The sequence below is a fragment of the Geotrypetes seraphini genome, chromosome 18, assembly GCF_902459505.1.
Source record: "Geotrypetes seraphini chromosome 18, aGeoSer1.1, whole genome shotgun sequence".
Classification (NCBI taxonomy): domain Eukaryota; kingdom Metazoa; phylum Chordata; class Amphibia; order Gymnophiona; family Dermophiidae; genus Geotrypetes; species Geotrypetes seraphini.
The window spans coordinates 1,249,848-1,276,102 of NC_047101.1; the positions used below are offsets into that span (position 1 = coordinate 1,249,848).

General features: G+C 45.6%; 1 protein-coding gene across 12 annotated transcripts in view; it reads right to left on the reverse strand.

Annotated features, from left to right (window-relative positions):
- The window catches only part of PDLIM7 (PDZ and LIM domain 7), a 52,954-nt gene that overhangs the window by 15,271 nt on the left and 11,428 nt on the right, over positions 1-26,255 (reverse strand). For 3 of the 12 annotated variants that reach the window (XR_004537477.1, XR_004537476.1, XM_033927020.1), the window contains exons 3-6: positions 18,121-18,272; positions 17,561-17,591; positions 15,501-15,679; positions 435-490 (exon numbers count right to left, since the gene is read on the reverse strand). Coding sequence is in view for 2 of the 12 variants with exons in the window: in XM_033927020.1 (XP_033782911.1) it covers positions 435-490; positions 15,501-15,679; positions 17,561-17,591; positions 18,121-18,272 (418 nt within the window). In the remaining 10 variants the exon portion in view is untranslated. The other 9 variants (XM_033927023.1, XM_033927021.1, XM_033927024.1 and 6 more) reach the window with 9 other exon arrangements.

A 26,255-nucleotide genomic window follows, 5' to 3' on the forward strand; every position in this document is an offset into this window, starting at 1 on the left:
AATAGTCCATTCAGCAAGACCTGGGACCGCATATATAGGCAAAGCCAGAGTACTTGACAATTTACAACAGTTGTATAAGGTATCAATTTGCTCTCAGGTATTGCGTGGGGAGACCCTCCGATGTGGAATGCCCTTCCGGTATCAGTCTGTCAAATTGATTCTGTTTTACTTTTTCACACTATTTTCAAGAAGCTGTTTTTAATCTATGATTTGATGCTTTTATTGCTTGATCTGAACTGTTTTATGTGTTTGTTCTGAATTGTATATGTTTTTACGTAACCCATATAGATTTAGGGATATGCGGGATATAAGTATCTTAAGGAAATCATAAAGTTTAGCACCAGAATAAGATCAAATGTTACCTATAGCACAAGCAGTCAAGCATTTATAAGAGCCTGAAATATTTCCAACAATTTCAAGAGGTTGCTGCTTACCAAGGTCAGCATCGGAGGTGAAGGCAGGGGCAGTGGATCCACTCCTCGGTTTCTGCCTAACACCAAGACAGAATAAACAGATCACACACTGAACCAGTCCCACAAAGACTCAGACCTCTACCCCCCCCCCCCCAGAGAAAGGGAGGGGGTGGAGGGTAGGGGACAGATTGTCTATGAGCCACAGCAGAGGAGGGGAAAAGAGAGGACAGGCTGTCTGCCACTTAGTATGGATAAAGAGATGCCTGAGATCAGATGCTCTCAGGAAATGAGAGGAGAGAGGCAGTTCTTAAGTAAGTGGGCACAGGCCCATCCAGCAGCAGTATAGTTAATTTGTAGCTGGTGGGGATCCCCAAGCCCCACCAGTTGAAGACTTCTGGCAATCTGGCATCTCTTAAATTCCTCCCCAACCCCTCCAGTATCTTTTAAATCCTTCAGTGCTGGGCCAGCAACAAGCAGCAACTCATACTGGTTGCGTGTGCCAGCCCTGAGCCTTCCCTCTAATGCAAGTTATGATTCGTGAGACCAGGAAGTATGTTTCTTGTCTATACAACAAATTTGTTTTTATGTCATTTTTAATATTGTACTTGTTTCATTTATTAATACACGTTATTTTTATTGTACATCGCCTAGCAAATTTATAGGCGATTCATCAAGACTTAATAAACTTGAAACTTGAACTTGTCAGAGGGAAGGCTCAGGTTTGGCACAAGTAGCCGGTGTGAGTCACTGCTCACTGCCAGATCAGCAATGAATGGAGGTGGTTGGAGAGTGAGGTTATGAGATGTTGTATCTCCTGGAGGCAGGGAGATGCTGGGTGGGTGGTGGGGCTCCTGTACCACCCTACTGGAGTCTCAAGCCTGCCCAAAAGTGGGAGAATGGCTAAAGACTCAACTTGCCCATCCTCCTGTGTTCCTTATAGTCTGGGCATATGCCCCAACCTTGGTCTCTGTATCAGAAATTATGTATTGTTCCCATGAGTGTGAAGCATCATTTGAAATATCAAGTCTAACCTTCTGGCGGGCAACGGGTGAACAAAGCTCAAATTGACTACTCAGAGAGCAGGGCCAAGGATGGGCTGCACATGTGCAAAATATAAGAACATAAGAATAGCTTTACTGGGTCAGACCAAAGGTCCATCAAGCCCAGTAGCCCATCTTCATCATGGCCAATACAAGTCACTAGGCCTGGCAAAACCCCAAATAGTAGCACTATCCCATGCTACCGATGCACTTTAGACAAGATCCTATCGGAAATTGAAGCAGACTCCACTCCCAGCCTGTCCAGCACCAGAGATTGCCCTTCTGGCTGATAGAGGAGTAACTGTACATGAGAGAAGATCAGCACTTAGAACTGAAAGCCAAATTCCACCCATTATTCCAGCGCATTACCATTGAACCAGCAGCAGCAGTGCCCAGGATCTCTGCAATGAACAGACATGAGGGAGTGTATTTCTGACCTGGCTGGGCCTCCCCACAACCTCTTTGAGAACTACCAGATTAAGGTCAAAGTACATTTTTCACTTAATAAAGTTACAACTTGTAAATCACATTGCCAGAGGTTGTGATAAGAGCGGATAGCATAGTTGGTTTTTAAGAAGGGTTTGGACAATTTCCTGGAGGAAAAGTCCATAGTCTGCTATTGAGAAAGATATAGGGGAAGCCACTGCTTGCCCTGGATCGGTAGCATGGAATGTTGCTACTTGCTACTCCTTGGGTTTTGACCAGGTACTAGGGACTTGGATTGGCCACCGTGAGAATGGCCTACTGGGCTGGATGGAACTTTGGTCTGACCCAGTAAGGCTATTCTTAGGTTCTTATGAATATTTTTCTCACAAGTGACAGAGGGGGATATGACTGAGGTCTACAAAATCCTGAGTTATGTAGAGCAAGTACAAGTGAATCCATTTTTCACTCTTTCAAAAAGTATAACAACTAGGGAGCACTCAATAGTGGTTAGTGTATTGGGGTTTCTAAAGGGTATGGACAAGTTCCTGGAGGAAAAGTCTATAGTCTGTTATTGAGACAGACATGGGGGAAACCACTGCTTGCCCTGGGATTGGGTAGCATTGAATATTGCTACTCTTTGGATTTCTGCCAGGTAGTTCTGACCTGGACTGGCCACTATAGAAACAGGATACTGGGCGTAATGGACCATTGGTCTGACCTAGTATGGCTATTCTTATGTTCTTATGAAGAAAAGACATCAGATGTTCACTTCTCCTTTGATAAATGTTTCATACTCTGATGAGAATAAAGTGGAACATTTTGGTCTCAGTGATAAATAATGTGTGGTGGAACTCCAACACATTGTACCACCCTGCTGGCACCATTTTCCTATGAAGCCTGGTGGTGGCCAGAGAATGACGTGGGGAAAAGCTCAGTCGCCATCCCCGCCCAGTCCCCACAAACCATCTGATCCCATTCGCACAAGCCTTGAATAGTTATGATTTTATATTGAACTTATTTTATTAAAGTATAAAAAGAAATAATATTCTGTACAATTGTCATTTTATAAACATAAATAATACAGAGCAAGGATCAACAAAACCCGTCTTCCTTCCTCTTCACAAATATCCCCTCTACTATCGAGAAAACCGAACAAGCCAAATTATTGCAGAATGCTACATAGAAAAATCAAGCTAACAGAATATTTCAGTCACACATGGCAGGAATAGTGTTAGGGGAGCAACTAGGGCAACTGCCCCCTGGTCAGAGAGAGCCCTAAGCCAGCTGGAAGTTAAAGAAGCACAGCTTGGGCTTTGCAGTCCCCAGTTATGTCTAATAGCTCTAGCCGGATACATATTTCAAATGTGAAATATTCTAATCACAAAGTATAAAATAAATTAATTTTTTTCTACCTTTTGTTGTCTTGTCAAGAGCAAAGCCAATGGTAAGATCTTAACTGACTATACAGGGACTAGGGAAGTTAAAACCAATAGGAGGAAATATTTTTTCACTCAGAGAATAGTTAAGTTCTGGAACACATTGTCAGAGCATGTGGTAAGAGCGATTAATGTTGCTGGGTTTAAAAAAGATGTGGACAAGTTCCTGGAGGAAAAGTCCATAGTCTGCTATTGAGAAAGGCATGGAGGAAGCCATCACTAGCATGGAATGTTATTACTATTTGGGTTTTTTGCCAGGTATTTGTGACTTGGACTGGCACCCATGAAGACAGGATACTGGGCCACATGGACCATGGGTCTGACCCAATAAGACTATTCTTATGTTCTTAAATAAGCTCTTCCACCAGTGCTGAGTCAAAGGGTGTGGTGACATTTGCAACCACGTCTTTTAGCATTTTTATTCTTAAGTACCTTTTGAATATTTCTTTAATTGTGCAGCTCATTGAAATAAATGTCAGCTTTAAGGCATTTTCAACCGAATGAGAAATGTGCATTAGGGTGTGAAGACCTTTGCAAAACACTGTATGTCTATACGAGACCTGAGCTTTTTTGAGCAGTTGCTCTCTCTTATAGGATAGGGTTAATTTGTGATTTTTTTTCTAACTGCTACTTGGGAGAGGGGGGGCTGAGTGACTGTGGCTCCACCCACACAGTAGCCATGCACACTGCAACCACACACAAAGGCAGCGCTGCAAAGCCAGTCCGTAGAACAACCACTGGGAGAAGAGAAGACGCAGGACTACATGTCAGCAGACTGCCTCACTTTTTTCACATAAGCAAAACCAAATCCAAAATATCTGACCACAAAAAAGTGCTGAGCAAAACGGAACTGGAAACCCCATCTATGTCCAGCATCTCCCTTTTTTTTTTTTTTTTCTTTCAGTTGTGTCCAGTAACTGTTCACTTTCTTCTCTTCCTGCCCTGCCCTCCCCTCCCCACTCCCCTCACTGTTCAATGTTCCTCCTCTCTTCCTTCCAGCTCTCCCCCCACATCAAAATCTCCATCTCTTCCCTTGCTCCATTCAGCATCTTCAGTTCATTCCACCCCCACCCTCGGGGGGGTCCCTTCCTTCTTGGTTTTAGTATCTCACCTTATGTCACTGTGTTGTCATAGCTGCTGCCACCACCACCACCCTCCCAGGTCTGCAGCAGAATTAAAAAAGCAGCCCAGATTCCCAGAGCCTGTGTGGGCACTTTGTCTACCTTCCTGCCCCCGCTAATGCAGACTTTCTGTGTCAGAGGGAGCAGGACCAGCAGATTTTGAGCCTGTGCATGCTCCAAGACTTTTCTGCTCAGTTGCGTTTTGGCAATTTTGACAGGCTGGAAACAGTGCCGCTACTGACGCCTACTGCTTGGAAAAAAAGCCCTGTATTTAATTCAGCACATAAGGTCAGAAGAAAGGCATTCTAGAGGCTGTCAGCCAGAGCTCTCTCTCCAGGGTTTCATATAGAGAAAAAACCTACAACATTCTTCTCCAAACTCTTTCAGTGCCAGATGAAGGTGGACCAATGAAGGGTGAGAGGGGCAGTTTCCTAAATATCCCATATTTCTCTTCGCAAGCTGCAAGTGAGATCTGTGGCACCAAGAGAACCCAAAGACAACAGACTAGATTTAGCAATGACCTGAGAAGGACAGGTCCCCTTTTTTGTAACAGACATAATCATGTAATGGAACATTGCCATAATAGTAGTTTGTCCAGAAAATATTCATGCTGTACCTACCGTGAAGCTCCTGGAGCTGGGCCACTTTCCCATGTATAACGTCTCTTTCTACCTTGTGCTCATCAGAAAATTGTCACCCACACCGTGAATGATTTCCATGTTTTTATCCAGGCCCCAGACTATCTAGCCCATACTTGTAAACCTCATTAGTGATGGCTCTTCAGCTGGATGGAGGTCCAGGCTACCCATGACTAGGTGAAAGAGAGAAGGAAGCCTTCTTGACAGGTGGCTGTGCTGAGAGCAGTCTACAAAAGAGGACAAACTAATTCCTCCTCTCCCAGTTTCCCAAAGAAAGTATCAAGCCTAAATCCTTGAGCTTCAAGAAGCACACAGACAAATAAAGAGCACATCAGAGTTCAAGTTACTGTCTGTCTTGTTTTAATAGCTGAGTTTATAAGCAGCAGTAGAAGGTGTTAAATGGAGGAACATCGCCTTCACTCAAGGTCTGATGTTAAGAGAACAAGCAGATCTATCATGATGCCAGTCACGTAGCTTGGTGTAGCGAGGGCTCTGCAGCTCCATGATAAACTTTTCCCTACAGAGAGAGGTAGGCCAGAGTTGGAAAGAGAAGAAATGAAACAGCAACAGGAGCCAAATTAGACAGTAAGAGAATGTCATAGTTTCTCAAAGTTCTCCAGCAGAAGAACATGATTAAGCAGGAGGAGCACATGTACTTCCTTTCATGCAACATATGGACTGATCTTCAGGTTAGGCCCATCATTCCATAAAGTCTTTACCTGCACTGTCTAAGGAAGAAAGGAGGCATGCTGGGACCCCCCCCCTCACACCTCCATCTCCCCTCCCTAGGCTGAAGTTTCAGTGAACTCCACTCCCAGTTTAAGTATCTAGTGGTCCACCTTCCTGCCCGATGTAGCCCCTCTGCAGACCCCATGCTGGTAGCCATAGGCTCATGGCTTCACCACCTTACCTGGACTGGTTATGTTCCTCACTGGGATCTTGCACTGAAGCAAAGCAAGGAGAGAGAGAAAAGAGGAGGTAAGGCTAGAGAAAGAGGAAGACCTTGCATTCCCAGCTTCTGCTTCCCTTGGGAATGATCACTGGAAAGTATCAGTTGAAATGGAGGCACCTGCACCCCTCCACCCAAGAACTTCAAGCCCTGCAACTCTGGGATACATTAAGTGCCTGTTAAGAGAAAAAAGTAAAGCCCTGACAAGATCTTCCCATTGGCTAATTCAACCACTTTGCTGGTTTTCACTTCCTTATCACTACCCATTTAGACTACTGTAACACTTTGCATCAGGGAATCAGACAGAAAGATCTTCGTAGGCTGCAATTAATACAGACCACCTCAGTGAAAATCATTTCAAGAGCCACAAGATATAACCATGTCACTCCACTTCTACAATCTGCCCACTGGCTACCCATCATGCACCAGCTGATGTATACAATTCTGCCGTTCACATTCCAAATCAGACAAGAGCATACTCAAGGTTCAGATGAATTAGGGCTACTCATATAAAGAGACATGATGATCCCTTTTCAGACAAGCCCTTATTTGCCCTTTTAGTAACCTTGACATACTGAGCTGAACATTTCAACCAAGATCATTTTTTTTTGGGGGGGTGACTCCTAATTTTGCATTTGTTCCCATTAAACTCCATCAGCCATTCAGATCTCCAGTGTCCTATCTCAGCAGATTCTCACAGTTCTCCAAAGTCCCCAGAGACCTCTCTTCTTCCCAGTAGCTTCTGATTATCTTGTAAACAACTCCCAAACCAGCAGTCCCCTCTGCAAGTCACTCTCAGTATCCACTGTAAATTGCCACACCCTTCTAAGACTTGCCCCCATCACACTTACTGAACTCTGTGCCTGTGAGTTGGGCAAGAATGCGGAAAGAGCGGGATTGGGAAGTGCCGGTCCGGGGCCGCCAGTCTTCTGTGTCCTCAATCAGTCGTCTTTTGCTGGAGTCATTGGGAAGAAATGCTGGCACGCTCTCCATCCTCAAAGAGTGCCTGGGACAGTTACGTATTGGATGGCAGTTAGAAGCACAGACTTTGGAGAAACCCTCTCGGAACCTCTTAATCTAGTCTGCATGCAGTGTACAGTCAAACAAACCTTTATCTGACAAGACCAACCTTTAGTTCTTCCAGCATCTGGGTCTGAGGGGCTTTAGGCAAATGAGGAGGGTCTACAGTTACAAATAAAATTGCTCCTCTTTTGGAGTCCTGCACTTCAGTGTAAAAATTGTTCCAAGTTACTACAGACTCGATTCATTTAAATTTGGAGCTACTTGCGTGCCTATATAACCTGGGAAAAGCAGAGGAGCTCTTGTGTGGGTTTCAGATGGCCAGGCTTATCCCGTCCCCCAAGCTGGTTCACTTACATCCTTCTCCCAAGATGTACCTATCTGTTCCTGGCACAGAACAAATTCAGCAAGCTGCACTCATGATATCATCCCAAATACATGGATTACGGAGCCCAAACTGCTCGTTACTTAAACACACTGCAAAGCATAGACATAACTAACACCACAGGAATTAACTGGGCAGAGGGAGGGGAAAAACAGATTTGGAACATTTCATTTCATTTATTTCTAAGTCGCCTTATCCCAAGGAGGGGACAAAATAAAACACAGACGCCATATCATAATCAGATAGATGATGAGAAATGTTAAGATGAAATCGTCTATGTCAAACTCTTTTGCATGTTTCCTTGCCCTGGGAGTCACGCTAGACCGCTCTCTAACTTTGGTTGAACATAACAACTCAGTGGTAAAAAAATGCTTTTTTGCACTGTGGAAACTACGAAGCATAAAAAAATATTTCGACCCTTTATCGTTCAGACTATTGGTACAGTCATTCATTTGATCTATTCTGGATTAGTGTAAAGGAAATTGAGGATAATCCAGAACATGGTTGTCTGATTACTATCGGTTATTACATAGGCTGCCGTTGGAGGTAAGAGTATTTATTATTCAGATTTTCCTGCATCTGCTATAAGTTGATATCGGGATTGTCTCCAGTTTACCTTTCCCCTCATTTTGAGTTGTGTAGACCAACAAGGGAAACTAGAAGTTTTCACTTATTTGCTTATCCAAAGACAAATGGGTGTAGATATAAGACCTTCTTAGATAGGACCTTAGCGTTTCAAGCAGGTAAATTGCAATCTTGGCTCTTTTTGAAAATTAATTAAGACCACTTTGTTTGATAAATTTATTACCTAATTAGGGCTTTTTATAGTTTGTAACTGTATTTTTACTGAATGATTGTACTTTGCTGATTGTCCAGCTCCTCTTAGTGTAAATCGCCTAGAACTCCTGGTTAGGGCAGTATAAAAGAATAAAGTTATTATAATTATTATTATTATCAGGAGAAGATGATTCCCTCCAAACGCACTCTTCATTCTCCAAGGATGAAATGTTCACCAGATACTTCTCCTAGGATAACTAGAGCAGTGCAGGAGAGGAAGCATCTGGGATCATTTCGGCCTGGATTCTCTAAATGTGGCTGGTGCCCTAATTGACTGGACCGATTTAAAACCAAGCAGGCAAATGGAATAAGAATTTTAGTGGTCTGATTATGTCTTCCTTTTCTTATCAGGATTTTAGGAAACTCTTGAAAACTTATCTGTTTGATAAATTTGTATAGTGAATTGCTAATTTATTGTATCTGTGATTATGATAATGTAATTGATGTAATATCGTTGTGTTTGTACAGTTTTCTCTTGTTGTAAACCGCATTAAACTGTGAGGTATTGTGGTCTACAAATAAAGTTATTATTATTAAAATTCCGTTCTCATGACTATGGAGGCAGCTGAGGGCACTTAAGGTCATAATAGGCGTAGTTAATACTGGAAGTGACTTTAGGGGTCTTCATAGTTGTGATTCTCATCAAGATAGGTGCTGGAAATATGCGCCTTTAAAATCCTGGCCTACAGTTGCAGTGGCCATGATTCTCCAAACGGCGTCATTGTACGATTAACACATGATCAGTGTTGAAAGAAAAACTGTAGGTGCCTAAGAAAAGAGCACCTGAATCATGCCTACAGAAGTGGTGTTAGTGCCTCCGTAGGCATGATTCTGGTAAAATCCTGACCTACACTTCTGGCACCTGCCTTTTCTGAAGCAATTGGCAGCCAGTTTTAAGGTGGCACCATTGGTAGAATCCGGGCCTTAGGTTGGACATGAAATACCAGCACCTGCAGTCAGGACCAACTCAAGTATTAGGCAAGATTAGGTGGCTGCCTAGAGTAGCAGCTTCTTAGAGACAGCAAGGAACGGCTAAAGTCAAGGCAAAACAATAGGTCCCAAAGGCAAAAGAACCATCCGCACATACGTGAACCTCTTTTTTTATAGGATGTTTCTGTGATCACAATTGTTAAATTTAATCAAGGTCCTGGGGGTGGGGGGGGGGACGGAACTTGCAGGTTTTAGACCTGAAAAGTTACCTGGGGGAGGGGGGAATATTTGCATTTCAGGAACCAAAAAGCAGGTGAATCAAACTGTCTCCTTGAAAGCAACAACACAAGTCATGAAAGTGATATGACGCTGCACATCCACATCTATAACTTACTCTGGGACTGATCATGCATGAATAACACTAGCAGCAGCTCAAGCGCATTTGCCCCTTAGCCTTATCCCACAGTCCCTGCAATGCATGCACTGTGCTCCTCCCAGCCCTCTCCGTGCTTGCTTCAGACATCACGGATCCCTTCCCTCTTCTGCCCAGGAGTCTCTGCATTCTTACTTATCTTCTGGATAATTCATAGAGGGATGCAGGACTTAGGCCATATAGGGCCTCGTCTGTAGAGAGACAAATGATGGGCAATGGCTTTTGACCTCCACTGTGTGATCACCGATGCTGTGAGACCAGAAAAAGAGAGAAAGAATTTCCTTCCCTGCATAAAGGAATCTCACCAAACACTTGCCAAGCACCAACCTCTCCCCTCCCCCAGCACCCACCCACTGGACACAAGCAGTGGAATCACATAGCACACTCTAGTAGGGTTACCAGATTTCACTTATGTAAAATCCAGACCCATAGACCCGCCGCCCAGTTCCACCCACTCACCCATATCCCAGTTTCGCCCCTAGCCCCGCCCCCTCGTCTTGGTCAGAAGGAACATCCATGCATGCGTGGATGACCCTCCTAACGCCATCTGCTTTTCAAACATTGCAGACGTGCAACTCAAGAACTGGGCCAAAGCAAAGGTCCATAGCGCTCAGTGTCCTGTTTCAAACTGTGGTCTGGCAGGATCCCCCCAAATAGCAAGATTCCATGCTAACTATCTCTAGGCAAAAGCAGTGGCTTTCTACAAGTCTGCCTTAATAATCTACTGACTTTTGCTCCATAAGAACATAAGAATGCCGCTGCTGGGTCAGACCAGAGGTCCATCCTGCCCAGCAGTCTGCTCCCACAGCAGCTCCCAGGTCAAAGACCAGTGCCCTTTCTAAAAACTCAGCTACACTAACTGCATTTACCACATTCTCTTTTGGGAGGGGCCTGAGGCATCTAAGCCAATCAAGTCCTTAGGCCCCTCCCCATGCATCACTTGATGCACCAAGGAGGGGAAGGCACACCATTTTGGATCAGCAGGCCTCAGAGCTGCTTCCCTCCTGCTCTCTTCAGACAAAGGTACTGGTGGGGGGTGGAGGTTTGGGGGAGATTCAGAGGAACATCCGGTGGCAAAAGGGAGTGGATATCCCTCCTACCTTTTGTGGGGGAGGGGAGGGAATGGGTCAGGTGGGGAGTGGCACTTGGTGTGGGGGAGCATCTGTTGGCAGGAGAGAGTGGGCATCCCTCCTGCCAATTTTCGCTGGTGCAGGTGGGGTGGTTCAGTCCCTTGTGCCAGTTCATTGAGGGAATGCCAGGGAAAGCCATCATCAGCAAGGGGGGGGGGTATTTTTTTCTTTTTTAATGGGGCAGATATTGTGCTTGTGTAATACACACAGCATCTATGCCTATTAAAAAAAAGGTTTCCTGCCCTGAGAAGCTGAGTGGCAGGAGGCTGCTTTGGGGCTTCCCCTGCTGGCTCTGTGAATGTGTGAGAGTCACTCTCGCAGCAATCAATCGGATGGGAGAGACAGGGATTACGATGAACCTCCACGCGAATCATTTGCATGCAAATTTTTAGTGCATCAACAGCTCTTTTAGAATCGAGGAAGAAGAGGACTAGCCTCGGAACAACAGAAGTGGCAAGAGAGATGTCTATTCCAACTTACAGTTACATTTATTTAAAAGGACAACAAATGTCCAACATTAGTCTTTGATTAAAAAGCATATATGGTCCCAAAATAGAATTCCAAGGAAAGTTCTGTCTTGGATCCAAGTTTCAGCGAAGAAATTTGCCTTCTTCAGAGGACAACAAATAAACTCTAGGAGTCATCTGGAATGTATATAAGTAACCTATTGGCCAAAACTTGGATCCGAGTCGGGACTTTCCTTGATTTCCTATTTTGGGACCATATATGCTTTTTAATCAAATACTAATGTTGGACATTTGTTGTCCTTTTAAATAAATGTAACTGTAAGTTGGAATAGATATCTCTCTTGCTGCTTGTTGTTCTTTTAGAATCGTCCAGAAATCAGATCAGAGCAGACCCACGCATTCTTACCAATCCTGTTTAGTGCATCTGGCTCCAAGTGACTTGTGAAGTTCAGTACCTTCAGAGCAGGCAAATTACCAAGTGATCCAGCTATCTATTCATTTAATCATCAGCTACAATCGTAGTCCCAACTCTTGCTGGAGGGAAGATCCTGGCTCCCCGATTACACCATTTCTTACTAAGGTGATGCGAAGAAAGGGGAAATCCCATGCAACCAGCCTTCCCATCAGTGAACAGAAGCCCTATCACTCTCTCTCTCTCTTCCAGAGAGGTTTATATCCCATGCAGCGCTCTTCCCAACATTGTCTGGGTGTCAAAAGCCATGCTTGGCCTATTCTGAGGGCCACAATCTTCCAGACTCTAAGAAAAAGTCTCATCGCTTGGTAGAAAGCCTGAGAATAAAAGGCACAGAGCAGCTGAAGCCAGAATACCCTCATGTCTGCCACCAGCTTTAGCCCAGCAGATACTGTGGGCAGGGAAAGGAGTGGCATCAACTCCTACATGGGGACATTGACATCATGTGGAATTTTCTGAGGGAGGTTTAGGTAGGAAACACGGATCATGCCACACACACACAGAGAAAACGCAGAGAAAAGAAGAGAAAAGAAAAAAGGCTTACTGACTTTTTTTAGAGTCTCCACCTGCAGACAGGAAAGAAGAAAAAGAACTCAGATTAAAGAATGGCTCATAAGTGCAGAGAGTATGCAAAACCCAACCTCAGCAGTTGAGAAGAGAAGAAGGCATTTCCACCGAGAGAAGCAGCAAATAACCCTCTGTCTCCGCAATGCCCACCTAATGCTCAGACCACAACGTCGCTGCAGCAAACCTGCATCCCTGTCCCAAGACAGACTGCCTGAGTGTTACACCACTAAGATACAAATATAGCCAGAGATCAGATAACCTCCCAGCAAGTTTGGCATTTCCAGGAAGCTACACCCCTCGTTGCCTCCATACTGAGATGAATAAGCATTTATTTACCAAGAATACAAATGGACATGTCTGCCCTGCCTGAAACCCAAAAATAAACAAGGTCCCTGTCCACAAGGGTCCAGAAAATATGGCTGACCCCAGAAACCCAGGAGCTCTTCACACCAGTCCAGTGCCCTAGAATAGTAAAGCTGTTGTTCATGCTGGAATAGGCAGGCCCCAGAGCTCTCTGCCCTGTAACTGGAACCAGATCCCCCTGCCTGGATCTAGTTTCACTCAATGCCCCTCCCTAATTATTTCCCCTGATCGACTCTCAGTTCAGGGAGAGCAGTCAATCCACAGAACCACTTGTGTTTCAGATGTGTGGGTATCTGATACACTAAGACTGGAGTGAGATGCTCAGATTTTTACAGGAAGCTGAGTACATTATGTTCCAGATCCAATAATGAAAGGGAAAATGTGCCTCCCAGCAATTAAAGCAAATGAATAAATAAATAAATAAAGCACTCTATCCTCTTCAATATTATGGGTAATAAAAAGAAAATTCTGGCAACACACACTAAGCCTGTTTTCTGCCACTCACAGCCTCTGGGTGAAGGAAATGTGGAGAACTTGGTTCTAAAACCTCTCATGGTCATTTTTCCCAAATGGGTTTATACTGGAAACAGATTGCCTTCATAGGGTGCATTAAAAGGCATTTATTCACGAGGTAGATGATATTCAGTGAAAAATGTTCACTACAATTCTGGTGAATTTATCTGGAAGAGAGCTTTTTGCACTTAACAGATGTTCCAATCGCATTATGATAGTAGCACTTATTAGGCAGATGTAGGGTCTTTACCAGTGACTGGTGCCAGCTGGATGAAGTGGCAGAGGAAAAGTCTTCTAAAAATGAGGACCACATCCTGGGACATATTGGTTCTGCAGGACCAGACCCCACCCCACACACATAGCAATGCAACCACTGGGAGGGCAACTCTCCAACCATCTAGAAGAAGCAAGTTCCAGCACTGGGGTCATACTGGACTTAGTACTTACAAATGGAGAAAGTATTTCTGATGTTACAATGGGTGATCGTCTGGCGTCTAGTGATCACCGCATGGTGTGGTTTAATATTAAGACAGGGCTCATTCAAAAGTAAATGTTCTAATCTTTAAAATAAACTTTCTTTGGATGGGGGATTACATCCAGGAATTGTTGTCTGGATGGGAACAACTGGAAGAAGTAGGAAAGCAGTGGGGAAACCTTCAAGGAGCTATTGTAAGGGCAACAAACCATTTTGTAAGGAAAGTGAGTAAAAGCAAGTAGCTGAGGTGAAGAAAAAGAGGCCATTCCCAGTTCTGCCCTGGACTGACCCCCTTTTAAAAATCGGCATAACATTGGCCACCCTCCAATCTTCAGGTACTACAGATGATTTTAGCAACAAGATCACTAACAATAGGTCAGCAATTTCATGTTTGAGTTCTTTTAGTACCCTGGGATATAGACCATCCGGTGTGAATAACATGAGGATGGACCTAGCGAAGCTTGAAGAATGGTCTGAAATTTGGAAGCTAAAATTTAATGCTAAGAAATGCAAGGTCCAAAAACCCAAAGTAACGGTACAGCTTAGGGGGTGAAGAACTTATGTGCACGACAGAAGAGCGGGACTTGGGAGTGATTGTATGTGATGATCTTAAGCTGGCTAAACCGGTTGAAAAGGTGACGGCGAAAGCTAGAAGGATGCTAGGGTGCATAGGGAGAGGTACGTCTGTAGGAAAAAGGAAATATTGATGCCTCTGTATAAGACTTTGGGGAGACCTCACTTAGAATATTGTGTATAATTCTGGAGGCCTCAGCTTCAAAAAGACATAAAAAGGATGGAGTCAGTCCAGAGGAAGGCTTCTAAAATGATCTGTTTTCTTCATCATAAGGCATATGGGGAAAGACTTAAAAGATCTCAATATATTTTAGAGGATAGGCAGGAGAGGGAGATACGACAGAGATGTTTAAATGTCCATGAGACAAGTCTCTTTCATTTGAAAGGAAGCTGTAGAATGAGAGGGCCTAGGATGAAGCTAAGAGGTGATAGGCTCAGGAGTAATCTAAGGAAATACCTTTTTACAGAAAGGGTGATAGATGTGTGAAACAAATTCCCGGAACAGGTGGGGGAGACAAAGACTCTGTCTGGTATAGACACATGGGATCTCTTAGGGAGAGGAGGAGACTGAATGAGCCACATGGCCTTCATCTGCTGTTATGTTTCTAAATGACATAAGCACGAGATCCAGCCTGGGAGAAACCTCTCTTTATATATAAAAAAAATCCACAAGTGTGGACTCTGAGTTCTAACATATTAACAAATCTTATCTACTTAAGAGTATGTAGTTGCATCATCCTGTTATTGATTTATGTAACCCATTCTGGGCTCTTTTGGGAGGACGGACTAAAAAAAAGTAAAGAAAATAAAAAATAAAGAAATTCTTTCACCAAATCATAGAACCTGTCCACCCAGATCTGAGAATTCAGTTCTGAAATCAACTCTACCCATCAGCATCATTAAATATGAATTTGATATTTCTGCCCCAATAATTGGGCTTTAGCTTAAAAGTGCAATACCATCAGATACAACAGACATCAACCCTGATCAGTTATTATAAAGTAAATAAACATATGATGGAAATATCTCACCCTATTAACCCCCCCTCCCCAGCAGAGTGGCACAATGTATAGGTATGGATCTCATGTGCCAGAGAGACCAGGTCCTTCTCACAAGAGGATCCTGCATTTACTCGCGTGTAGAAAGCCTCTGCTCCCACAGTGCCCTTCCTATGTCATATGACTGTTAATTAACAGTGCCAAAAAGGCAGAGAAAATCATTGGAACTACACCAGCAGGACAAAGCCAAACTTCATCTGAGCAGCTGAGCTGGTCCCATTGCTCCTCCCCCTCCCTCAACATTGCAGGCTTACCCGTTCTGATGTGAAGCAGAGGCCAGGGTAGGGGGCATGTATGCCACAGGCCTTGTCACCGAGCCAGACTCTGAGCTCTCCAGAGCCATACTGGCACCAAATGGCTGAGCGGTTTTATTCAGAGCTGGGCTGGGGTCAAAGTTATACTTTGGGCCTTGAGAGTCAGGAGACAGCAAATCCTGAGTGGAGAAAAAAACACTATGAATGTGGTGCCCATCCACAAGTCTCAGCTCTGGATGGGGGGATTCAAGAGGTTCTGGCATATCCTCTAGACCAGGGCTGCCCAAGTCCGGTCCTCGAGATCTACTGGCAGGCCAGGTTTTCAGGATATCCACAATGAATATGCATGAGAGAGATTTGCCTGCACTGCCTTCTTGGTAAGCAAATCTTTTTCATGCATGTTCATGGTGGATATCCTGAAAACCTGGCCTGCCAGTAGATCTCGAGGACCAGACTTGGGCAGCCCTGCTCTAGACAGGCCAGTCAGACAGTGTGAACTGTGGCTGCCCAAGTTCAGAAAAATTATAGTGTGCAGCCTAGGGTTACCCATGGCCCTGTCTTATTCTGGTCCCCTCACGCCCTGTTCCAACCTGCTCATGCCCCTACACAAACCTTCATTGTCTTCCCTGAGCTTGGGGCCGCACCTGGAGGGCCTCAAGCAACGTGCAGATGTAATGTGTGATGATGCCACATCATGTCACATCTGCAAATGCTTAGAGGCTCCCTCCCAGATGTGGCCCCAAGCTCAGGCTTTCCAAAACCCAGACAAACTGCTGGGTTTTGGAAGTCCATCTGGGCACCTGGAGAGTCTTCTAAAAAGAGGACAGGATTTTCCCAGACATCCGGTAACCCTAGTGCAACCTAGGCCACATTTTCCTGTTTAAAAATGGTATTTTGCACAGGCCAGAGTACCTACACCATGTCAAAGTACCATGAGTAACTCTCCCTGGCATGATTCTTTCTTGGAGAGGAGATACTGAAGGATCATCACACAGCTATAACAATATCATGTCCAGAGCCTTGGTTCCCGCTCATCTCAGCCCTGTGGGTAGAGGGCCAAGAACCTGCCAGCAGGCTGGGCCTATTTCCACTTTAGAGGCTTGGGGCTCCCTGGGGCATGGAGCCTGGCCGCACTGTGCAGGTTCCCTCCCTGGGAAAAATGAAACCAAAGTAGAAGAAAATTCTGAGTAGGAGGAGACAGAACAGATTTGCCCCCTCCCCCCGTGATACCAACTACCCACATATATGATGACCCTTCAAGATGTTGCATTCTTTTCATTCAAATTCAATTTAAGACAAAGCATATTTGAAACCTGTATATTCATGGGGTTTCTACTTACCAACAAGCTCATTCGGCCCATATTCATTCATTCATTCATTCAATTTTCTATACCGTTCTCTCAGGGAAGCTCAAAACGGTTTACATGCATTTATTCAGGTACTATATGTATTTATAACTGCTAAAGCAACTTACAAAGAATAAAAACATGGAATACAATTATCCACCCAAACTTCCCTAAATAAACCCCATCTCTGTCTTTGCTTACATTTTAACCCTTTCTCATATGGCTATATTTAGTGGCATAGTAAGGGGGGGGCAGTCTGCCCTGGGGGGGGGGGTGCTGGCACCTTTTACTCTCTCTGCCACCCGCTCCTTCCCACTTCTCCCCCCCCACCCCGTACCTCTAGATTTTCACAGTACAAGCAGCAACTCCAATCAGCATCTGCTCTCCCTCTGATGTCACTTCCGGGTCCCGTGCTAGGAAGTGATGTCAAAGGGAGATCCAATGAAAGTTAGTGATGTGTTCGTGTCGGGGAAGTTAAAGAGGCACAGGGGAAGAGAAGGAGCATTGGGGGGGGGGGGGGTGCCAAAGCCCTGGGTGCCTCTCACCCTTGTTACACCTCTGGTCACATTCCCAAAAAACCTTCCCTTTCTCCAGTTGCATTGAACATCCAAATATGCCGTGAACAGATTTCAACATAGTTGCTACAACTAATGGAAAACAATTCCTGATACCCCCTGAGAATCATAACAGAGAAGTGAGAAAGAGGCCACGTACCTTCTGTGAAGGCCCCATTGGATGAGAGGCTCTGCAGAACAGAAGGGAAAAGAGGGGAAAGCATCAATCACCGAATCCCTCAAACTATAACCACAAGAAAATATGGCAGCAAAGGAGGAGTGGAGTGATGAAGTTCCAGTCAAAGTGGGTATAAAGACACCAACGGCTGAAAAGACCAGACATGGACTGTGTTTTGGTGGAAAGCCATCTTCCTCAGGGGACACCAAAGTGCTGGTGAAGACAAAAAGTCAAATCTACGTGTAGCAAGAAGATCTATAAAGGTTCAAACCCCTGCTGCACCTTGTGACCCTGGGCAAGTCACTTAATCCCCCCATTGCCCCAGGGACATTCCAGGACAGAGAGGGAAAATGCCAACCATTCTGAGCTCCTAAATAAAGTGCAAAATGCAGCACAGTTGCTGCCCCTGTAGTTTCGGTTTTCTACCCACTTTGACTGGCACTTCATGCTGGGGGGGGGGGGGGTGAAGTCTTTTTGGAGTCTGATGCAATGATTTGCTACTGACATTATCTCCCCCCTCCCCCCTCCCGGTGCTTCTTCACCTGCTCAGGCGGAGGGCGAGTTTCTCACTGCAGCTGCGGATCTTATTCTGGGCCTCAATGTGGGTCATCGCTCCAGCGTTGTCGCCATCGATGCTCAGCAGCCAGTCCCCCACAGCCACACCGGCCAGGCTTGCCTTCCCGCCAGGGCTGAGCTGCAAAAAGAGAACAAGGGAGGGAGTGAAGGAGGCGTCGGGGCTCGATGGTGACGAGGCGCTGAATCGGGGCGAGGGAGGATCGTGTCGCAGCTGCCTGAGCCGGGTTGGAGCAAGTCGCGTGCTGCTGCCGACACTTCGCCTCTGACCCAACCGGAAACAAGAAGTTGCGTCAAAGAAGTGTCGGCAGCAGCACGCAACCTGCTCAAAACCGGCTTAGCTAGGAGACGAAAACCCCTCAGAAAAATGCCACAGTAAGGTGAGGGAGGGACGGAGGAAGGGAGGCTGCTGGACCCCACGCGCACTGAAGGGAAGTGGAGGAGGGGGAGTGAGAGGAACAGACGCTGAAGGGAAATAGGGAAGAGAGGTGGAGAGGTGGAGAGAAGATGCTGAGGGAAAGTGGGGAGAAGACACTGAAGGGAAATGGGGAAGAGAGAGTGGGGAGAAGACACTGAAGGGAAATGGGGAAGAGAGAGTGGGGAGAAGACGCTGAAGGGAAATGGGGAAGAGAGAGTGGGGAGAAGACGCTGAAGGGAAATGGGGAAGAGAGAGTGGGGAGAAGACGCTGAAGGGAAATGGGGAAGAGAGAGTGGGGAGAAGACGCTGAAGGGAAATTGAGAAGAGAGAGTAGGGAGAAGACGCTGAAGGGAAATGAGGAAGAGAGAGTGGGGAGAAGATGCTGAAGGGAAATGGGGAAGGGAAGTGGAGAGTGGGGAGAAGACGCTGAAGGGAAATGGGCAAGAAAGAGATGCCAGACTATGGGGGAGCGAAGAGAAGAAGATGGGTGCCAGACCAATGGAGGGAGAGGCACAATAACAGAGCATATGGAAGAGGCAGAGAGAAGGCAGACAATGGATGGAAGGAATTGAATGAAAAGAAGATTAGGAGAGCAGAAACCAGACAACAAAGGTAGAAAAAAAATTTTCTACTACTTTTCTTTTTTTTATGTTTTAGGATAAAGTAATATATTAGTTGTGTTGATAAACATTTATAAACAAAGCCTTGCCAGCTGAATATCTCTTTCTCTAGTTCAGCAGCCAGAACTTTGATTTATAAAATGACAATTGTACAGAATATTGTTTCTTTTTATACTTTAATAAAATAAGCTCAGTATAAAACTACTCGAGGCTTGTGTTGATGGAATCAGATGGTTTGCAGGGATGGGATGGGGACACACCACCTTTTTTGGTAGATTTACAACAACACTCAAAGCGGTTTACACACAGGAACTGCAAACATTTTGGGCTCACTATCTATCTAATGCGAGAAGTGGATTTCCCTAGTTTAACCTTAATAAAGGTTTATGGAATGTCCTGTTTAAACTCAGCTACAGAAACTGCTTTTGCCAGCAACAAATTTCAGAGCTTAACTCTGTCCAGTGAAAACAATATTTTCTACTATTAGTTTTAAATGTATCTCTGTGGTCCCATTTATGCAGTACACCTGGCTGCTTAAGGCTGAATATCAGCCCTTAAGCGGTCAAGTGCTGACTCCACCCCCGGAATATCAGTCCTTAAGCCATTAAAAAGGGATGGTTAACAAGCCAAAGAATGTTATACTGCCTCTTTATCACTCCATGGTGCAACCTCATCTGGAGTATTGCGTTCAGTTCTGGTCTTATCCAAGAAAAGGTTCAAAGAAGATGATAAAGGGGATGGAACTCCTCTTGTTAGGGCTCTTCAGCTTGGAAAAGAGACAGCTGAGGGGAGATAGGATTGAAGTCTACAAAATCCTGAGTGGATTGATTTTTCACTCCGTCAAAAATTACAAAGACTAGGGGACACTCGATGAAGTTACAGGGAAATACTTTTAAAACCAATAGGAGGAAATATTTTTTTTTTACTCGGACATTAGTTAAGCTCTGGAACACATTGCCAGAGGTTGTGGTAAGAGCGGATAGCGTAGCTGGTTTAAAGAAAGGTTTTACAATTATCTGGAGGAAAAGTCCATAGTCTGTTATTGAGAAAGACATGGGGGAAGCCACTACTTGCCCTGGATCGGTAGCATGGAATGTTGCTACTCCTTGGGTTTTGGCTAGGTACTAGGGACCTTGGATTGGCCACCTTGAGAATGGCCTACTTGGCTTGATGGACCATTGGTCTAACCCAATAAGGCTATTCTTATGTTCTTAACTCCGCCTCCAGAATATCAGCCTTTAAGCAGCCAAGTGCTGACTCCGACCCTGGAATATCAGCCCTTAAGTGTCCCAATGCTGACTCTGCCCCCACCGTAGCTGGCTTTAAATTCACTGATAACCATAATATTCAGCAGTAATTAGCTAGTTAAGTGCTTCTGAATATTTGCAGATAACCCGACCAAGCAATTTAACCAATCAGTCTCTGCCTAAATGCACACACATTGCAAGTCAGCACATACATGTACATCGGACGGAGTCATGATTTATACCATTTAGGTCTACTCCTGAGCAGGTGGAAACAGCATTTCTACCCTAGGCGCTCTTTCTATCCAAACGCCTGGCACAAATTCTGCAGGGCACAGACTTTTAAGAGGACAGGAAAGGTCTGATTTTTTTTGCTTATTAAATAAATCTTATTTATTTTCATGTAAAGTCTGCCTGTTAACTATGTGGGTTAAAATAAAAGTGCCTAAAAACAGTATTATTCTAAAATCTTACAAAAGCCAAAATAAGGGATCCTTTTACTAAACCACAGAAGATCTTCTTACTGTGGGCCAGCGAGGTAAATGCTTTGACGCTCATTTAATTCCTATGAGTGTTGAAGCATTTACCTCACCAGCCCACAGTAAGAAGTTCTTCTGCAGTTTGGGGAAAGCAGCTTGGACAAATCAACGTGCTTTAAGATGGTTCTTAAGTATAGCCAACTCTTTTAACAGATGCCGTCTCAGTGGTAATTTGTTCCACACCAAAGGTGCAGTAACCGTGTAATGTAATCGTTGTGATTCTATGCATGTTTTATTGTACCTCGCCTAGATCTACAGGTAATATGTTTTTCAAAATAAAAGAATGAAGGCATTACAAGTTGTCGCACATGTTCTGATCTAATAGAATGACTCTTACTATGGAGATTACATGAAAGTGCGCAGTGATTAATTCCCTCCAAAGCTGCTCTTCTCGTAACCGAATGAAGGAACAGAAGTGTGAAACTGAACCCAGATTCTCCAATGAGACAGACCTTTAGCAAAGAGCTGCAGTACAATAGACTGACCCAAGGATTGAAGCTCACTCTCTTTTTAGTAGATACCTTCTACCTCTCTACCTATATAGTACACTGCTGGCAACACCAACAACAGGGAGGGGGGGGGGGGGGAGAGCTGAAACAGCTTGGAGCCTTAAGCTAAATCCCTAGAGCAGCCAAAACAGGTCTACTGAGCAGATCTTGAGGGTAACACTGCCAGGGGACTCCTTGTTAACAGTTCACAAGCATCTGAAGAGGGTAACTGCCACGAAAGAGTTCTCCTGCTCTTGACATGAGGAAGTACAAGCTACTAAGGGACAGGATCAGTGTGAGAGAGCATATGATGCACCAGTGATGCTCAGTTCAGCCCCAGCAGCCTGCTGCCCACATTCAGTCCCTTATCCAGTCAAGGGCCTGCGTTATGTTTATCTGTATTTGATTGTTAGTCATATTTGCTGCCTGTATCGTTCACAGATTTATTAAGATGCAACTGAAAGTGGACTCTTGTTCTCAACACCTCTGGTACATTTTTAAGATGTTACCAGCCTTGTGTTGCTGAGGTCCTGGTGAAGGGGGAAACATTTTTCACAAGCATACTTGATGTCTAACAACAGGACCTCGCCAGTAATGAATTCTGCAGAAATCAATGGGGTTTGGCAGAAGTCTTCTTGAAAACAGCAGAAGCATAAAGTGAAGGTGGTGTCGCACCATGCTTTGCTCATCCTGATGTAATTCTCTGGCCCAGCCAGCAGCTAACTAGTCAATGAAATAATCTTGGAAAGCACTTCCTGTCATTACTATCTATGTACACCACAGTGTTCAAAAAAACTATGGGGCTAAGTAGAGGAAAATCTAAGTAGACAAAAATGACTGTAGACTGTACAAACTGAAAAGAATATTCAGCAAACTTGGGTGCCAGTCAAAAAGTGAAGGAGTCTGTGCATTTAAAAAACATTTTCTCTCCTCCTGGCCGATGGCAGAGACTTGGATTTAAATGCCTGGGAATTATTTCTTCACTCCCAGCAGCATGAATATTTAAATAAACCATATTAGAGGCCCACAATAAATATTTACCTGATGAACGAATGCTCTGGAATTGGAAGCCAGAGTATAAGCTCCAAAGGTTAAACTTGGAAGCAGCAAGAGGAAATATTTCTTGACAGAATTGTCAGCTGTCCTAGTTGTGAAGCCAGAGTTTAGTTATGAAAGAGTGGAACCTGCCCAGAGAGCTCTAACTGGCTTGCTGGTCAGACTGGAGTGACCAGACAGGTCTTTATCTGCATTACAAACAAGATGGTGGTGCATGGGATGGCTTCCCAAGGGAGAGCGTGCGACACTAGAATGCCAACAAAGTCTACAGTGAGCACAGGGGATCCCTCGATGCTCCTTCAGGCAATGGCAGTCTTTGTCCCCACAAAACACTGCCATTTCTATCTCTGCCTGGTTTCAAAAGTTAGGCACTGAAAACTCTGTGCTGAGCCCCTGTTCTGTAAAGGCATCTGACCTTTTATAGAATATTTATAGGTGCCAAGTTTTAGAAGAGTACGCAGGGGAGATCCACATGCAACTTCAATCAAGCACCAAATTAAGTGGTCAATTGGCCATTGCCCCTTTAAATTGCACATGCAAATTCTGGAGAAACACGTGCAACTCAGCGGGCTAATCCTGTCATGTGTGTTTCTTGTCTCTTAGAGGATGGATTTTGTGACATTCTCCTTACCTTGCTCTGTGTGTGTGTTAATGGAGCCCAGGGATGGAGTCAGCACTTGGCCATAAGGGCTGATATTCAGCGGCCAAGTTTACTGCAAAAATGGGATTCTGTTTCAAAGGGGGGAGTATTAATATGACCATTGCCTACCAATGGGTTGTTCGATTTCATGCACTTATTTTGAACTCTTCAGCACTTTCTTGCACTGGGCGACAGTCCGTAGTGCACGCCTGGATTCCATGGTACACTTCTTGGACAACTCTGTTCATAGGAACGGCAGGATCGAAGAAATGTTGGTTGCTGAAGACAGCGTTCAAACAGTTAGCTTTGGATTTTGGCGGAAAAATTGGAGGGCTCAACTACAGATGTCACCTTCTTGGGGATTGAGCGGGACCCTGCAGCCATGGTGACTAGGCTCCCTGGGGCCACAGTTTGGCAGCTTCAGGGACGGATTTCTCAGGTAGTCGGGTCCAAAACATTCAGTCACTGCTGGGGTCACTAAACTTTGCCTGTCATGTGCTTCCCATGGACCGGCCATTCTCTAGGCAGCTGGTGGCAGCCACTTCGGGGGTATGAGATAGGAGTGGGTGTGTGGGAGGATTTGCAGATGTGGGCATGATTCCTGCTTAGAGATTGCAACAGTACGTGTCCGATGCAGCAACCAGAGGTGGCCAATTTTGACCTGGCGGGAAGTGTGGATTTTGGTCCTTATTGCCAGGGGGATTGGTGCGCTGCCTCTTGGCCAGAATCCTAGAGAAGATGGCGGTCACGCAGAATGTGACCTTGTTAGAGTTCTTCCCATTGCTCGTTGCATGCGAACTGTGTCCGGAACAGCTACGTAATAAGAGCATAATTTTCTGCTGCGACAACATGGGGGTCGTGGAGGTGGTAAATAGGCAGGTGATGCATTAATGCGAGAGTTAGTGTTGCGCTGTTTGCCACTTAATCTCTTCATTCGGACATGGCACATGACAGGAGTGCAGAACAGCACTGCTGACGCCCTTTCTCAGTTTCAATTTCCACAGTTTCATCGATTGGCACCCCAAGCGTGAGCGGAGGGTGCATGGATGCCAGAGTATTTATGGGACCTGGTCATAAGGAGCTCTGGGAGATGTTGAAGCGTTTGGTGGTGCCATCAACCTGGAATCGTTACAGCGCTGACTTCCGGTGTGTGTTCACCTTTCTTAATAGGGCAGGCTGGGCCCCTGGGCCAGTGTCAGGAGCCCTGCTGGCTGACTTTCCCCTGGAGTCCCACTGTGTGGGTTTATCCCGGGGTGTGGTATCAGGGCAGTTGGTGGGGTTCGCCTCTTTCTGCAAGGCATTGGGGTGGAGCTGCCCATCCTCCAGGTTTTTAGTGTGAAGGATGCTGGCAGCCAAGGGTTGGATAGCACTGCGTCAGCTGGATTTCCGCCCACAAATTATCCATGATCTGTTGGCCGCCTGCTTCAGGTGCTGCCACGGGCGGTTGTGTTGGTGTTCAAAGAGTGGCTGCTCAAGGCTGCTTTTTCCCTGGCATTCTTCAGGGCTCTTTGGGTTGGAGAACTTTTGGTGCACCCGGCAAATGCACAGAGTACTAGGGGCTTGTTGAAGCAGCATGTTCGGTTGGGGGAGCACAGCGTTTGGCTGCATATAGCAAGGTTGAAGACAGACCAGACTAGCTAGGTAGGGGACAGACAGTGATACTGCACCAGATCCAAGGCTGTGTCTCGTGTCCGGTAGCGCTGCTGAGCAAATTCATGGCGGTCTGCCCTCCTACTGATTCGGCCCCCTTGATTCATGCAGACTGTATTCCCTTGACAAGATATCAGTTTCTGGCAATACTGAGGATTGCCTTATGCCAGTATGGCGAGGAACCGACTCAATTTGGAACTCACTCCTTTGGTATAGGGGCAGCCTTAGCGTGTTTATGGCAGGAGTATCGAGAATGGGTATACAGCGGCTGGGGAGATAGACTTCTGAAGCCTTCAGGGTGCACCAGGAGGGGTGTGCCGCCAGGGGGCCTCGTGAGTAGGGGCAGCAGTACTCTGGGAAGCAGCAAGGGGGTTGAGGGTGGAAGATCCTGGATGAGGATGAGGGGAGGAGGTCTTGGTTGTGTGGTGCATGCATTCACCAAGTACACTTACTAACCCTCCCCCCTCCACACTTGAACCATCAGCTTTGCCTTCTCTGTGTGGATTGTGGGGCACTCCTTCATCCATTGGGCTGAGGAGCGTGCAATGATTCGACCAGGTGGTCAGCATCTGGTCGATGGGGTTTCCTGGTGGTGCTTTTGGCAGATCTGCGACCATACTTGCAGCATCCAGACACGTTGTTATTGCACCTTAGTGGCAATGACGTGGATACGTGGACTGGAAAGCAGTCTGTAAACACTATCAAAGATGATCTCTGCGTTGTTTTATCTTGGTACCCTGGGACGACGTTGGCGTGGTCGGACATCAGTCCCCAACCTCGCCGGTCAGAGTCGCGAAGATGGATCAGGGGGCTAAACAAGGTGAACCAGCAAGTGGGTGGAGTCTCGGGGAAGGTTGCATATCAGGTATAAGTCGGTGAATGTGACCTGCTCCGGGTTGTTTGCCAGGGATCAGGTGAACCTGTCTGACGTGGGTTGGACTTACTTTTGGATGACATTGCTATGGGTTGTGAGTGTTGAGTGGTGTCCTAGCTGCAGCACTGTTAATCGGGGAGGGGGGGCTGGATGGTGATATCCCGAGCCGTGGGCTGGCTGAGAGCCGTGTCCGGGGGTCGGGCGACATGCCACCCCTCAGATCCTTGCTGACATGGTTGGGTCAGGGGCTATAATTTGATATCCTACTGTAGCTCGGGACAACTGTTAAACTTGTTAATACCAATAAACAGGGCTACGGCTAAGTTTCCACCAACAAGCGTCTGTGTGTTAATGTGATAAGTGGTTGGGGAATGGGGGGGGAGGGGTGGTAAGGGTGAGAAGCGGCCTATCCCGATCCCACTGTTAAAATGTATCCTTTTATTGGTTTTCAAAAAGAGAAACCACCACCACCTGTTACAAAGTATCTTCTCAGTAGAAACATATTGCCAAGCCAGTCCTGCAACATTAGACTGATCTAAACAAAAACTCTCCCCCATCCCACCAAGTACATGAAA